The 16,224-nt window shown below is 40.2% G+C and overlaps 1 protein-coding gene across 6 annotated transcripts in view; it reads left to right on the plus strand.

The window, feature by feature from the left end:
- Window positions 1–782: 782 nt before the first annotated feature.
- SLC17A5 (solute carrier family 17 member 5) overlaps window positions 783–16,224 on the plus strand; it is a 43,547-nt gene continuing 28,105 nt past the window's right edge. For 2 of the 6 annotated variants that reach the window (XM_077903374.1, XM_077903376.1), the window contains exons 1-5: window positions 783–983; window positions 8,176–8,372; window positions 10,133–10,366; window positions 14,101–14,188; window positions 16,085–16,171. In XM_077903374.1, the coding sequence (XP_077759500.1) occupies window positions 890–983; window positions 8,176–8,372; window positions 10,133–10,366; window positions 14,101–14,188; window positions 16,085–16,171 (700 nt within the window). In that variant the 5' untranslated portion in view covers window positions 783–889. Of the gene's footprint in view, window positions 984–7,251; window positions 7,403–8,175; window positions 8,373–10,132; window positions 10,367–14,100; window positions 14,189–16,084; window positions 16,172–16,224 lie in introns of those variants that run through there. The other 4 variants (XM_077903375.1, XM_077903371.1, XM_077903372.1 and 1 more) reach the window with 4 other exon arrangements.

Below are 16,224 nucleotides of genomic sequence, written 5' to 3' on the forward strand. Positions count from 1 at the left end.
ATTTCCCCTCTCTCCGGGACTCTATTAGGATAGCAACCCAACCGAAGCCCAGGTCGGGACTGCAGGGCCACCCCCATCCCACGCCCACGGCCCATCCCCCAACACCCCCGCCCCGCCCCCGCCCCCAAGGCCGACTGGTCCATTTTCCTCTTTCAGTCAGCAAATGTCAGAAGTTATTATTATTCGAACTAGACCTGGGAGACGCAGCACACAGAGACATCACACAGATGAGAGGGCTCTGCAGGTGGAAGCATATGTAATTGACGGTATTGCCATTTTTGCCCCACAAAATCGGCGATTCCATAGGACTGAACAAGGTTTCCATGTGGTGATTTTCCTCCGCAAAAAACGACTTTAGGGACAATATGCTGTCACGGGTAGATGGTACCAGGGTTGCTAATATTCATGTCAACTTGCGACTGATAACGTCAAATACCATCCAGTTCCCCCATTTCGACGTAAGTCCTCCCCTCAATTATGCGCCGTTCCAGTCCTCGCGGCTGCCTCCAGGGTCCCCGGGCCCCGGGCCCCGGAGGGCCAGCCCCTACGCTTTACCAGGGAGCCGCAAGAGGGGAGAGCGTCGCCCGGGGACCAACGGCGACCCGGCACGCCCAGAGCCCCAGGGGCGAGATGACCCCACCGCCACCGCGCCACCCGCCCGCGTGGCCCGCGTCGCCCGCACCCAAGATGGCGGCGGGGGCGGAGCCGGCGTCGGCGCGGCCGCCTGGGGGCGGGGCCGCGGTGACAGCGCGCGGCTGAGGGGCGGGGCCAGGCCCGGGGCGGAGCCAGCGCCGCCGCCCCGCCCCGCCAGCGCGGCCCCGGCCTTCTGCGGTCCGGTCCCGGATCTCCTTTCCGCCGGGATAGCGCTCCTGCTTCTCGGGGGGGCGTTATGAGGTCCCCGACTCGGGGCCTGGCCTCGAGCGATGGCGAGGAGGGCTCAGATAGGACGCCCCTCCTGCAGAGCACGCCGCGGGTGGAAGCCGGTGAGCAGCGGACCTGTCCCGGGGCGGGGGGGCCAGGATACTCCGCGCCCTTGGCCGAGGGGACCAGAGCTGCTTAGGTGTCAGGGGTCTTGAGGAAGGGAAGCCGAGGCGCGAGGGAACTGGGGGGGGGGGGGCCGGCCGGGCCCCGCTTAGCCCCCGCCCACCTGGGTGCCCAGAAGCCGTTCTGGGGGTCGGGCGGGGACCGTGAGGCCGGGCCGGGCTGCAGGCTTGGGTGGGGCCTCGGCAGGTGCAGCCCCGCGGGGTCTGGGCGGGAGCTGCCGGGCGCCGCCGGTGCTGGGCTCCGGGCAGTTGTCGGTCATATCGAGCAGGGGACCCCATGGAGGAATGTATTGTAGGAGAACCTGTAAATCAGTGAGCAAAGGGCCGGGCGGAAGAGCCGGAGTAGAAGCGAGCCGGGAAAGAAAGCTGCACAGCGGTGGGCAAAGGGTTGGCCCGAGCTGGCCGCTCTTCCTCCCTGTCACCGCCAGGTTTCCGCAGCTGCTGTCAGCCGGCGGGCAATCTGGTAGCGCCCCGGGCGAGCAGCGAGACCCAGAAAGAGGACTGAGGTTCACATTTGCGTGCTTGTGGAGGAAAACTATTGCATAACCCAGCGAATATCTTGACTTTGTTTCCATATGGTAGTTTACGATTACATCGCAGCCCTCTATGATTTAAGTGAGGAAACAGCTTAGTTATCCTCAAGATCGAATACCTATAAAACTCTGCTATAATTTGCCTGTGGTCTTGCAGCAAATAGAAAAGAAGGACTTCATAACATGTATCTTCCCTCGATTTGGGGAAATTACAATATATTGCTCTTTAATACGGATACCTACATTTACAAACATAAATGTAACTTCTTTAAAAGTAATTAAAACTAAGGAATAAATCCGTTTGCATGCATTCTGTAGTCTCAAAGATGTGTGCATGAGAAACAGAGTTGAATTAGAAATTTGACTTTTCCTGACCAGAAACAGGATCATCCTGTGGTATCTTTTTAAATTTGATTTTAATGTCACCAGATGGTGGCAGTAGATGTGGCAACGTAAGAGCTCCATCCACGGGTTGGAGCTTATTTTTGAGGACACTCAGTGTAAATACTGTACCAATGATGTTTTACCTGGGAGTGGACTTAGTTCCATAAACTGAGCTTTTTCTGTGGTATACGCGGTTTCATTTCTATAATCTTCTGTAAAATAGTCTAGCATGGAAATACAGAAATATTCAAGATATTCCCTGGAGGCTACTATATTGTGTTGCAGTTGAGAAAATATACATAGCTGTACCTTATCTATGCCTAAGTGTATAGTTTTGATTTTCAGGAGAGAAAGGCTGATAAAATATACATCATAATTATTTTACAGTAGTAAAAAGACCTTAGAAACTAACCACCATCTGGTGATGCATCATTTTATACATAGAGAACCAAGGGCCACAGAGGTTACATTCCCAAAAGTTGGATGTAGCCACTTGTGTTATATTTGAGAAATTCCTGTTTGAAAAATCCTTAATCATTTTTACTTGATCCATCACAAATTTGAGAGTTCCCCCCACTCCACCGTGTATATGTTGACGTGGTTTTAAATTATACATAGTGTTTCTTTATTAAGAAAGCTAAAATTAAGATATGTTTCTTGAGTGTTAAAAATTAATGCCCCTCAAGTTGATGTAATATGATGGATTCTTAATAACCCCACTATTATTTGCCCCTCAAGCATTTGCTTTTACTCAGCCTGGTGGATTTCAGACATGCACACTAAAATGATGGGGGGAGGCTGGCTCAACACTGAGAAACCAGAGGAAGTCTATAGATTTTTCTGCTAAATTTAGGTAGGAGGAAGGGAGGGAACTAAGCAAGGAAGAGCAAAGCTTCCCCTCCCACACATGAAAATTCTTCATTTCTCACACTTTATACCAGTTGGAGTTTTACTTTTTTATGAATGACATATGTCTTACATTTGATTAAGTGAATTTTCAAGATACTGTTGCACCAAAAATGTGCTCATTCGTCTTAGGGAAAATCAATTTTAGGGCTTCTAAGACATTTCTTTGTGTTTAAAGACAGAGCAGAGGGCACCTTGGGTGGCTCAGTGGTTGAGTGTCTGCCTTTGGCTCAGGTCCTGATCCCAGGATCCTGGGATTGAGTCCCTCACAGGGCTCCCCGCAGGGAGCCTGCTTCTCCCTCTATGTTTCTGTCTCTCTCTCTCTCTCTGTCTTTCATGAATAAATAAATAAAACCTTTAAATATGTTTTAAAAAGACAGAGCATAGATCTGGAGTCAGAATCCCTAACTGCCAAACCTAGCTCTGCTAACTAGCTGTGTGAGCTTTAGCAATTACCTAAACTCTCTATGCTTTCCTTATCAATAAATCAGGGAAAATACTATACCTAACTTATAGGGTTATTATGAGGAATAAATGAGTTAATAGGAAATTCTTAGAAGAGTTTGGTACATACTGAATATTAGTTACTATTATTATTATTATCAATAAAGACCGTTTAGATTTTGCATTCCTCAGAGAAGTTGGGCACAGCAAAATGAGGTCCCCATTCTTCATGGTATTGCTATATTGGAACTTGTGATTTCTAGCTTGTAATAGTTCATTCTGTGCCCAGAATTTTGTTTTCATTGATGGGAGAGGGATGTTTTATTTGTTTGGATTTCTGCCTCTACTATTCTGTTGAGGGGGTTACATTCAGGGTTCAGTTACACCAGCATTGAGTTTCACAAATATACTTCCTGTGTGAATACAGTCTTAAATATAAGATATGGAATGCTGGTAGAGAGCAACCATGTTACAGAATGAAGGCAAATGCCCTTGAGTCATTGGACCATTGGGTCATGATGTGATAACCAATAGTAACTGAATCCATTTTAATGAAATTTGGCATTTTCACATAAATGGGTATTAATATGGAAGCTAAGAATACATAAGGATTTAGCAGGAATTAATTACCCATAAGGCAGAATAAAACAGTTGAATATTACCCTTTTTAAACACAAAACATATTGTATTCATGTTAGATAGGAAATCTTTTTTCTTTTTAAGGTTTTTTTTACTTAATTAATTTATTTATTAAAGATTTTATTTATTTATTCATGAGAGACACACAGAGAGAGGCAGAGACCCAGGCAGAGGGAGAAGCAGGCTCCATGCAGGGAGCCTGATGTAGGACCCGATCCTAAGACTCCAGGATCACGCCCGGGGCGAAGGCAGGAGCTAAACCGCTGAGCCATCTAGGGATCAGGAAATCTTTTTTAATGCAATTCCTGGGCCATGAGGGCTCATAATGTCCAGTGCCCACCTTCTTCTAGGAAAAATCATCATCTGTGTGGGCCAATACTCCTAACCATGGAGTTTCCACCTCAGTCTCAGCCCCTCACAATCAGTACCCTTGCTCGTCCCCACTGCCAAACCCTTGCACAAAAACTAAATGCCTGGTATTCTCAGGTATTCACCAGCCTTCACTCCACCCACATCCTTGCTTCAACAGAGACCTGGCCTTCTGGGCATATCATTCTCACTCCTCACTGCTGCCTCAAGGGGTTATTATTTTCTTTTGCCATGTACTAATTGATGGGATTGACTCTACCTTATTCCACATGGATGATGCTTCCAGACAATTACCCCTCCACTCTCAATGCCTCAAAGACTAAGTATAAATGTTCTTTCTCCAAGAGGCCTTCCCTGACACACCACACATGCACACACATGCGCACACATATGTGCGCTCAAGCAATTTAATGTGACTCCTTGGCCACTTGTTACACGCATATATTTTAGCGCTTAATCTTATTGGTATAACTTTCTTCAGGGTGAATAAGAAAGGAACTCACTTTTGCTGGGTGCTTATCATAACTGCTCTAGAGTATTTAATTTAATCCACACACAACCCAGTGAAATGGATGGTGGTTACCTCACTTTAAAGTCAAGAAACCTGAGAATGAAAACTTTTTTTTTTTATTTATTTCATTTATTTGAGAGAGAAAGAAAGAGTGCAAGAGGTGGAGGAGCAGGGCTGGGGAGGGGGAGATCAGAGGGAGAGGAGAGAGAAGAACAAGCCAACTATCTGCACTGAACACCAAGCCCAATGCGGGGCTCAATCCCAGGACCCTGAGATCTTGACCTGAGCCAAAACCAAGAGTCAGATGTTCAACCAACTGAGCCACAAGAATGAAAACTATTAAGTAACTTCTTCCAAAGACACACAGCCAGTGAGATTCAGGACTGACATTCATTCTCAGATTTCCTTCTCTCTAAATTAGCCTGTGTTCTTTATTACACCCACTCCACGTTCCTAAATTTAAACCATATTTTAGAAGCTGATGTTTGTTTTGATGGGTGCTCTGTTCGTTATGCAAGCATGATTTTGCTTTGAACTTGATTTCAATGTGACGAATGCTTGATGGATGTTCTCTCTCTTCATGATACAAGCATTCTTTTGTTGGACCAATTTCAAACATTATCCAAATTCACAGGCACATTTTTTCTTGTCACCATGCTTTCTTGAAATAAAATTTTTCTGACTGATTTGTAAGCAACAGCCATTTTTATAAAGCCATTTTTATTTTTTAAAAAGATATATTTTTAATATCTCTTACAACCACATAGCCATAAACTTTATGACATTTGTGTTGGCTGTTTATTTTCTGATTATTGATTGTGCCCCCAAAAGTTAAAATTGCCTGATCCATAACTTCTAGACCAGTTTCTCAAGTAATATCAAGTTGCTAGCCCAACATCTTCATAGGATATCATAATCATAGTCCAAATCAAGCATCACATGGGGAGAAACTGATTACAATAAAATAAGGTAACTGCAAATAGGATAGAGAGGTGTAGTAACATTACGAGTCAGAGTGGCATAAAACAAAGTTGTCTAGACTAATTAGTAAATTGAATTACTAGTAACTTCATCCCTCCCTTTCACTTACTTCCACATCTAATACATAGGCATGGTTTGTCAGTTCTGCTTTTAAATTTATCTCACATCTGCCCATTTCTCTCCATTGCCTCTGCTTTATCCTAGTTTATGCCACCTTCATCTCTTCCCTAGAAAACTACCGTTTTCTGTAAGTAAACTTAAGAGATCTTTTGAGTCTATATCTTCCACCGCCATTCATACTCCTCCCCCATTGTAATCTCCACACAACAACCAGAGAAGCTCTTGAAACCATAAATTACCTGCTGTCATTCCTCTGCTGAAAAACGAAATGAGCTTTGTAAATAGTACCTTGGCAAAGCAGATAGTACATATACCTGGAGTTTTCTTCCTCCAGATTACTTCAAGTAACATGCTTTGCTTGTCCAAAGCTGGCAAGATTATGAGTCCCCCCTCCAGACCTCTGTGTAGTACTGTCCAACACAGGAGGAAGACAAAACATGCCTTACACTCTCCAAAGTCTCTTAACTAGACAGCAGCCTGTTTGGTTGCAACAGAGAGCACGTGTGTCTGGATTCAGGTAAGAGAGACAGCATGAACAGAGCCTTAGAACTGCCAACGCAATTCTCACAGGTCAGGATCTATGGCAGTAGTGCCATAATTATAATAGCTATATTCCTGTATAGAGTCAAGAATGCCAAATGAAAAATACTCTGGTCAATGATGTAATTCCTGAACAGAGGAAAAATCGATTGCAGTGGTTAAGTGTGTGAGGGCTTACAGAAAAGTGAGATGGATCATGATACATTAATATAACCCTAAGTAGAATTATGTCATATTCATGAATACTTCAGCCTGAATCAGCACTAAAACCTTTGTACTCTGAAAAAGGTAGTTGTTTGAGGTTGAGTCAGTGAAAGCACTAGGATTCCTGAGTAGGGGAAAAGACACACACAGGTACAGTGTTAATATGTCATTACCAAATAAAAGCATATGTATATTCATGTATATGTATTTAACTTTAGATTGTCATTACCACGTAAAATAGATGTTTATATATTCTGACAGCTATTTATCAAACACTCGGTATCTACCAAACTTAAAGGTGTACAATCCTGGATTAGCCACTCTCTGTCACTAAGGGATCAATCAACCTTAACTTCCTAAATTCCTGTCTCCTCTCCAGTTCGCAACTCAGCAAAAGAAGAAAAAGACCAAATAATGTGCATACGCCTGTAATTAAAGTAAAAAATAGATCAAAACTCCTCCTCTCACATGATCTTTCATTGGTTCCGCCGACCAATTCCACCTTCCTTTTTTTTTTTTTTTTTCCAATCCTTGCGGCACATTCACTTGCTTCCTTTTTTAATGTGGGCCCTTTAAGCACTTTCAACTGAGCAACTGTCGCAGATGCTGCAACTGTCATAGATTCTGCAAGTTTGCTTCTGGATTCTTACATACATTTAGTTTAGGAGGGCCTTAAGTATTAATCATGGCTTCTGATTCAAACCCAGCCTCTGAGGATACTTTTCAAGGTAAGAAATTTATCAAGAGGGGTTTCATGCCCTAGCCTAGGCAGGAAACTTTTTGTGCCATGCTACAATTACAATGAGATGGCTACTAATCCATAAGTCCATAATATCAGTGCTTTGCTGTATTGAGTATTCTAGTACTGATTGGCCAGGTTTTACATTGTTTCTTAGAAATAATGATGCCATTAAAACCCTTATCTGTTTTTCTTGCATCTTTATCAACTGACAGGGATAGGGATTTAGGTTTGACTGTATAATTGAGATTTTTCTCTTTTTTTTAGAGAGAGCAAGAGAGCATGCATGCAAGGGGGGTAGGGTGTGGGATGATGGGAGGGAGAGGGAGAGGGACAGAGGGAGAGGGAGAAAGAATCTAAAGCAGGCTCTGCACCCAGTGGAGAGCCGACCTGGGGCTCTATCTCACAATCCTGAGATCATGACCTGAGCCAAAATCAAGAGTCAACTGACTAAGCCACCCAGGCACTCCTGTAATAGACATTTTTCTGAGCAAAGTTGATAAAGCTATATTGCCTTCATGTCTTAAGAAACTATCTGATAGTCCAGGCTCTCATGTGTTAAATATTTATCAAAACTACAGCTACCGAAAACAAATTCTCTTTGATAAATGTTTTGAGATATGCTTAACCTGAAAATATTCTCAGAAAAATATTCATGATTTATTAATTTGTGTACTTCTAAAAAGTAACCTTTTTAGTAATTTAGACAATATCACCTCAGTTATTCCTCTAGTGAAAGTTGTCTCCCAATATTTATTTCAGCTCCAGTGTGCTGCTCTGCTCGTTACAACTTAGCAGTTTTGGCTTTTTTTGGTTTCTTCGTTCTCTATGCATTACGTGTGAATCTGAGTGTTGCATTAGTGGATATGGTAGATTCAAATACAACTTTAGCAGATAATAGAACTTCTAAGGAATGTGCAGAGCATTCTGCTCCCATAAAAGTTCTTCATAATCAAACGGTAAGTGCTACTTTTTTAAACAAGCAGTCTTAATCCTAAAATATGTCCAAGTAAAAATACTGAAAGGTCTTTCTTCATCCTATAGAAACTGCAAACACTTTATTCCTGTAAGCTCTGAGTCTTTTTCTTTTGTGTTTTTTCAGGAACTGGTTGAATAGTAACGTAACTACAGCTACTGCTGCTTGGTGTAATGCACTTTGATCTGTTTGAAAAGTAGTTTCTCAGTTTCCTCTATAAACATACCAACCATCCTTGAAGATAATTTGGAAAACCTGTTTAGCATACCAGAAACTTTAGTTGTTTTTGATGTCACTATATGGTTTTTATGGGACTATTATTCAATAGCTGTTTTACTTAAAAGGCTATGGTTAAAAAAAAAAAGGCTATGGTTGCAGGAGAGTTTAGGTCATCTACAGGATGAAAAATAAGAACAGGTCAATTTCTTACGACATTCTTCTCCAAAATTATACATGCCTAACCTAAACTGCTTAAATCACTTTGCCTGCTTCATGTTATAGTGGAATTGATGTGTATGCTCACCATTTGTTCAGAACTGAATTTTGCATACTTAAAACATTTTATTTTGCTTATCACACGGGGAGATAGAAAAGGAAAAAAGGCTGGTGTCCTTTTTTATGAGTATATCTTCATCCCTTTTCAGTGCCCACAAAGGAGCTGGATCACACTTAGGTTAGTCTCCTGTGCCATTTACAAACAGGAGCATCCAAGCATGGAAGAGGGTTTCTGCCCAAACAAGCAAACATACAAAATAATGACTTACCAAAAAAATTTTAATTGATTATTAAAAAACTTTAATAATATTGCTGGATACATGTTTGAATACACATCACCCACTTTCCCTACCTCAACCTGTGACTTCTATAACTTCTGGATAGTTCATGAAATCCAAGAATTCTATAGATAAGTTACAAATTCGTACTTCAAAAAAGGATACTTAGAGGGGTGCTTTGTATCTTTCCTTTTGGCAAATGCTTTTGTTGATCTAGCTAGTGATCTTCATCTGCTTTATATCGGCAGTAAAAAGAAATCCTGAAATGGTTCTTGACACATTGACTCAGTGATACAACTGTGAATTAATGATGTCAGATATTCAGATCTGTCACTGACTCTTCATTATGACCTTACTGTGTGCTGCTACTAATTAAAAGACATTTCCTACCCAGATGAAGTCTATGGCTTGGTTTAAATTCTTAACTCTTTTGTCTTGTTTCGTATGACTTCAAGTGCTTGTTCTGAATCAGGGAAATATTAATGATCTATATCTGTGCAGTTTGTACATACTAATAACCAACGGTAAGTGAACACTTAGTATGTGTGAGGCCTTTTTCATTTAATCTTCTGGATCACAAATCCAATAAGGAATAGAGTTAGGCTTGAACCCAGCCCTGGCTCCAAAGCCTAGCTCAGCCACCAGGGTAGAATTTCTGGATTAAATCTGTGCCTCTTTTTTGAGCCTTCTTGGTTATGGTCATTATAAAACCTCTACAACTGATCCTATAGTCTAGTTTCATAAAACAGCAGGCCTTCTTGAACTTTATGGCTTTCAATTATTGTCCATTCACTTCTAGAAATTGCATGCCTGTATTGTGTGACTCACCTACCTGGTAGAAAGTTTGCAAGTTCTTCAGTCTGAAACAGTGGTTCAAAATTACATTTATATGTACTAACATGCCAATTAGACAAAGAAGCTATTTAGTCAAGGTCTTAAGAAGTTGTTTTTTACCTCCTACTCTTTATAGGGTAAAAGGTACCAATGGGATGCAGAAACTCAAGGATGGATTCTCGGTTCTTTTTTTTACGGCTACATCATCACCCAGATTCCTGGAGGATATATTGCCAGCAAAGTGGGGGGGAAACTGCTGCTAGGATTTGGGATCCTTGGCACTGCTGTCTTTACCCTGTTCACTCCCATTGCTGCAGATTTTGGAGTTGGAGCCCTCATTGTACTCAGGGCACTAGAAGGATTAGGAGAGGTAATTTTTTTCTCTCTTTTGTTTTTCTTCTTACCCTGTATCACTTTCTTTTCTTCTTAAAGGTGTCATTCTTTGATATGAATATAAACCAAAAATTAACATCTGAAGATAATAGGGAGATAATAGGGATTTATTTTTTAATTAGAAAAATGATTAACTAGGGCACCTAGGTGGCTCACTGTTTGAGTGTCTGCCTTTGGCTCAGGTCATGATTCCAGGGCCCTAGGATCGAGTCCCACATTGGGCTGCCTGTGGGGAGCCTGCTTCTCCCTCTTTCTATATCTCTGTCTCTCCCTCTGTGTCTCTCATGAGTAAATAAATAAAATCTTGAAGAAGAAGAAGGAGGAGGAGGAGGAGGAGGGCAGGGGAGGGGAGGAGAGAGGAGAGGAAAGGAGAAGAGAAGAGAGGAGAGGAGAAGAGAGGAGAGGAGAGGGGAGGGGAGGGGAGAGGAGAGGAGAGGAGAGGAGAGGAGAGGAGAGGAGAGGAGAGGAGAGGAGAGGAGAGGAGAGGAGAAGAAAGAGAAAAATGATTAACTAGAAAATAACCTGAATAGATTTCATATCAGTGAGCTCAAAGAGTTCTCAAATGGAAGCATATGGAAAATGGAAGGTTTGCTAAAAGATCAGAGAAGATACTTTCCAGGGGATACCTCATAGCTCCTACTCACTGCTACTTCAGGAGAAAAGTATTATCTTAATATAAACCACTATTAAAACGGTTAAGATAGACAAACCATCCTTACCTTTTGAACTTTGGCCACAGATTATCTCTGCCTTATCATTGATTGCCCGGATCTAAAATACATTTTACACAATGAATTGTCAAATTGCCTTGTTTAATTTTAGGTGTGCTGTTATTCAAAGAGCTTCCTCTTTGTTCTTTTAGTTGTTGTTGTTCCCTAACTTAGATACAAATAATTTATCATTCATATATTTATCATTAGTTTTGTGATTCTTCTGACCTTTTTGCTGCTTTGAGAATTTTCAGTTTTTATCTCTTTTTTCTCTTCTAAGATTTTTACCATTTTTGAAAATTTTAATGCCTTATCTTTCTTTTCCTTTCCACTTCTTTTTTGCATTTCATAATACGTACTTCTATATGTATGTATATATGTATCTTACAGAGGAAAAGAAAGGGAGGCAGGGAGGAGGGATAGAGGGAAAGGGAGAGAGATTATCATTAAGTATGCTCCATGCCCAGCACAAAGCCCAACACGAGGCTTGATCTCATGATCCTGAGATCACGACCTGAGCAGAAATCAAGAGTCGGACATTTGGGATAGCCCGGGTGGCTCAGCAGCTTAAGTGCCTGCCTTCGGCCCAGGTTGTGATCCTGGAGACCCGGGATTGAGTCCCATGTCGGGCTCCCTGCGTGGAGCCTGCTTCTTCCTCTGCCTGTGTCTCTGTCTGTCTCTGTCTCTCTCTCTCTCTCTCTCTATCATGAATAAATAAATAAAATCTTGAAAAAAAAAAAAAAGAGTCGGACATTTAACTGATTGAGGCACCCAGGCACCCCTGTACTTCTTTCTTTAAATAATAATCTCTTTTTGTTTCTAACTTTGAGCTTCTACCTGTGAAACTGAGGCATAGGTTTATTTTTCTCTTAACATTTCTTTAACCCAAGCGAAATAGTGTCCTCTGGGTTTGGTGTATAGCATAAAGCTTATGTTATGTTACATAGTGATGTATCGTGCTGTGTTGGAAAAACACTAGCTGGAGTCATAAGACCAGAGTTTGAATAATAACTCCACTGTATCTAATGGTGAAACCTTAGGTAAGTCTTAATCTGTAGACCTCAGTTCCATCATTTTTTAAATTTGGGACTAAAATACCTGCCCCATCCTCAATCATAGCTCAGATTAATAATGATTACTAGAATACTTTGGAAATTGCAAAGTACTTTTTAAATTAAAGCTTTGATCACTCATCTGGGCATTCTTATTTTGTCCTTATCAAATAAAGTTGTACTAAATAAACTCTTTTGACTATAAAATAAAAATCACCCCCTTATTTCCAGGTTCTTCTACTTACATAAGTAAAATATACATAATTGTAGGATATTTTCTCTGACCCAGATATTGAATCTCCTTGCTGAATGTATTTCCGTATCTTAGCTTCTTGTCTGTGGTGCCGCTAATTTAGCATCATAGTGTATTGATTATATTACGACTGCTTCTCAGGACTGTGTTACTTCTGAATAAAGTTAAGTTGTGTTTATTCTTCTTTTGTCTTTCTCTCCTCCTCCAGTATGTATCACATGTGTATTGCCTCATCCATAAGCTTAGGTCAGCATCTTTCATCTCCAGCATCTGATTCACCATAAATATACCTATATTGTCCTTAGTGTTTTATAAAAAAATTTTCCACAGCATAACCTCTGTGGATGTTTCCTGACACCTTATTCTTTACTCTGTAATGACTCATCCTGCAGATGCCCCATGATACAGATTCTAAATCATTTTTTAAGATTTTATTTTTTTTATTTGAGAGAGAGAAAGAGAGCATGAGCAGGAGGAGCAGAGAGAGAGGGAGAGAGAGAAAGAAAGAGAGAATCTCCAGCAGACTCCACACTGAGCATGGTGCCCCATGCAGGGCTCCATCTCATGACCCTGAGATCAAGACCTGAGCCAAAATCAAGAGTCAGCCGCTTAACCAACTGGGCTACCCAGACTCCCCTGTCTAAATCATTTTTGCCCTCCTTTGGGATTTTTCTTTCTTTCTTTCTTTCTTTCTTTTTTTCTTTCTTTCTTTCTTTTTTTCTTTCTTTTTTTCTTTCTTTCTTTCTTTTTTTCTTTCTTTCTTTCTTTCTTTTTTCTTTCTTTCTTTTTTTCTTTCTTTCTTTCTTTCTTTCTTTCTTTCTTTCTTTCTTTCTTTCAGAAAATCAGCAGAAAGTACAAAGTGTTAAAGCATTTATTCTTGTCTCCATTAATAATAGCACTAGCTACCCTTTAGTTTTATAACAGTCATGCAAGACAGGGACTATTATCTTTGATTTATATAGATAAACTGAAGTTCAAGGAGGTTAACTAATCTTTGTGAGGCTACAGTTAGTGAGTGGCCAAAGACAGCTGTGAATCCACTGCTTAGAATCTACCAAAATGTATTCCCTCCCATTCTCCCCCAGCATCTCCTCCTCTCCCAAGTCTCTGTGACCCTCCTCCCTCCTCTGTTCCATTGCCTCTTCATATCAGTAACTGGCATTTACTAGGCTAGTTATCACCAAGAAAGAAAAAAAAAAAAAAAAGACTATAAACACTCTAATTAAATTCATCAGGGTTTTCTGTAGGACAATTTTTCTTATTAATTAAGGTCAGTGTTCTTTGAATTTTCTTTTTACTCTAGTATCCCAAAGTATTAGCTCACCATTTTTAAAAGTTTTATGTTGGTAGTAATATTCCTGTTTTATTCAGGCCATTAATAAAGTCAATAAGTAAAATTGATCTTGAGAGGGATTCCTTTATGTCATCATGCAGTTTATTCTTTTAGATTTATTGTAACCCTTGTCTTATAATCCTCAAACCAGTTGACAGAATCCATAAATCTTTGTTCAGATTTTGGAAGTACTTCACTATTAGGTACTTTCACTCAACATTGTGAAAAAATTTCACTTCACAGAACCCAATTCTAGTTTAGTTCGTATCCAGAAATTTCTCTTACAACAAAAGACTCAACTGATTTAAAACATTAACCAAACCACCTTGTATTTCAGCCAAAATATCTTTTTCCCCTCTTCAGGGTGTTACATTTCCAGCTATGCATGCCATGTGGTCTTCATGGGCTCCCCCTCTTGAAAGGAGCAAGCTTCTTAGCATTTCATATGCAGGTGAGGTAACTATTCTTATAAAAATATTGCTAGAATTTGTTATGTGTTTATCAGCCTTGGATTAAAAAAAAAACTCCTGCATACCAAAATGATGTCAGATGCCACCTTTGGGTAAAAATAAAGTTTTAGAGGTATAATTCTATTAATTTTTCTCTTTGGCTCAACAACACAACAATATGGCTTATTTGACAAATGTCATTTTCTCCATCTGCAACCATTTATTTCAAGACATGTTGCTCATTCAGATGTTTATATAGAGAATGCCATGGCTTTTTTTTTTTAAGGTCCAACAGCTGGAAAGTTGAACACTTTTGTCCTTAAGTTGTGATTTCTAATCTGATTGTCTAATAAGTGTATCATGACTCTCAGCCCCTGTCTTCATACATCTTTTTTCTCTGCATTTATTTGCCATCATTTTAAACTACAGGTGAGGTAGCATGAGCTTTTATATGTGAATTATAATTTTACCAGCTCACGCACCAAATGAAAACTTTTGGACCTGACTGCTTTTAAATACAGTGGTTGAGAAAGACCTCTCTGTGGTGATCTGTAAGCTAAAATCTGCAGGATGAGAATGAACCAGTCATGCAAAGAACAGAAGGAGGAGCATTCCAACCAACCAGAACAGCATGTACAAGGGCTCTCAGGCAGGAAATAACATAAGAGTTCAAAGAAATGAAAAACCACTGTGGGTGGCTAGAACTTATTGAATAAAGGGGTTAATGGCATAAGATGAGAAATAGACAAGAGCCCGATTATATCAGCCCTTATGGGCCACAGGAAGAAATGTAGTTATTATATGTTTTTTTTTCCTCCACAATACAATGAGACATCAGACATGTTTAATAAAGAGAGAGACATCACCCAATTTATATTTTAAGAAGATGATTCTTAAGCCATGTAGAGATTAACATAAGAAATCTGATGATAAGTTCATGAGCAAGTACTACCTATGATTCCTATTTATCTATGGAGTAAAGTCTGAGCTCAAACTGGAGGGTCAAGATTCTTTACAGTTTTGCCACTTCATTTCAGCTAGGCTAGTCCCTGGCACATAGTGCCTGCAGTGGAGTAGATATTCAATAACTATCCAACCTATTTTCCTGCCTTCGTCTTCTGTTCCTTTCCTTCACCCTAAGGGAAGTTCCCAAGCCCACTCTGCTTCCCTACTTCCATTCCTTTGCTCATCCTATTACATCTGCCTCTATATCTTCTTTCTTACCTTGTTTCTATGGTACAAAAATCTTACTCATCATTCAAAGTCTACTGCTGCTTCATATATCTTTTCATAACCTATGGAAGTCAGAGATAATCTGTCCTGTATTTGAACTTCCACATTGCTCTGTGACACTTAACACTAACTAACATGTAATAATTTTTGTTTATTTTTATCTCCTCTAAAACCTGACACTAGAAACAATATCTGATTATTTTAACTGCCACTATACCTACTAAATTGTCTTCTATTTGGTGATTAAAATGAATTTCATTATTTATTGATCTGAAACAATTGCTTGTAATATATTTTGGGCAAATTAGCTTACTAAAAGGTTCATTCTTTCTTCATCAAGTGTACTGCAATACGTTATGTTTATCAGCCTTAGAGACTATCTTAGAACCTTTCCCCAAGCACATTTCTAACACATTTACTAATAATACGGCATTTACTAGCTCATGTTACAATAAGTCCTATATTGATGATGTGTTCTAATTCATCAATAGCTACATAGTTGTAACTAATGTAATTACAAATTAATGTGTATGTTTCACATATTGTGGGTTTTCTAGTAAATGATTCCTTGAGAGAATCTGTTACCCATCTTCTGTAAGCAGTAGACCTGTCCCCTCCTAGTTTATCTGTCTACAAAGCTTACAAAGTCTTTGTTGTTGTTCTAGGAGCACAGCTTGGAACAGTAATTTCTCTTCCCCTTTCTGGAATAATTTGTTTCTATATGAACTGGACTTACGTCTTCTACCTTTTTGGTAAGTTTACTCAAAAATTTAACTTAAATCATAATGTAATAAATCCAAAATGT

Source organism: Canis aureus, chromosome 7, assembly GCF_053574225.1.
Source record: "Canis aureus isolate CA01 chromosome 7, VMU_Caureus_v.1.0, whole genome shotgun sequence".
Lineage (NCBI taxonomy): Eukaryota > Metazoa > Chordata > Mammalia > Carnivora > Canidae > Canis > Canis aureus.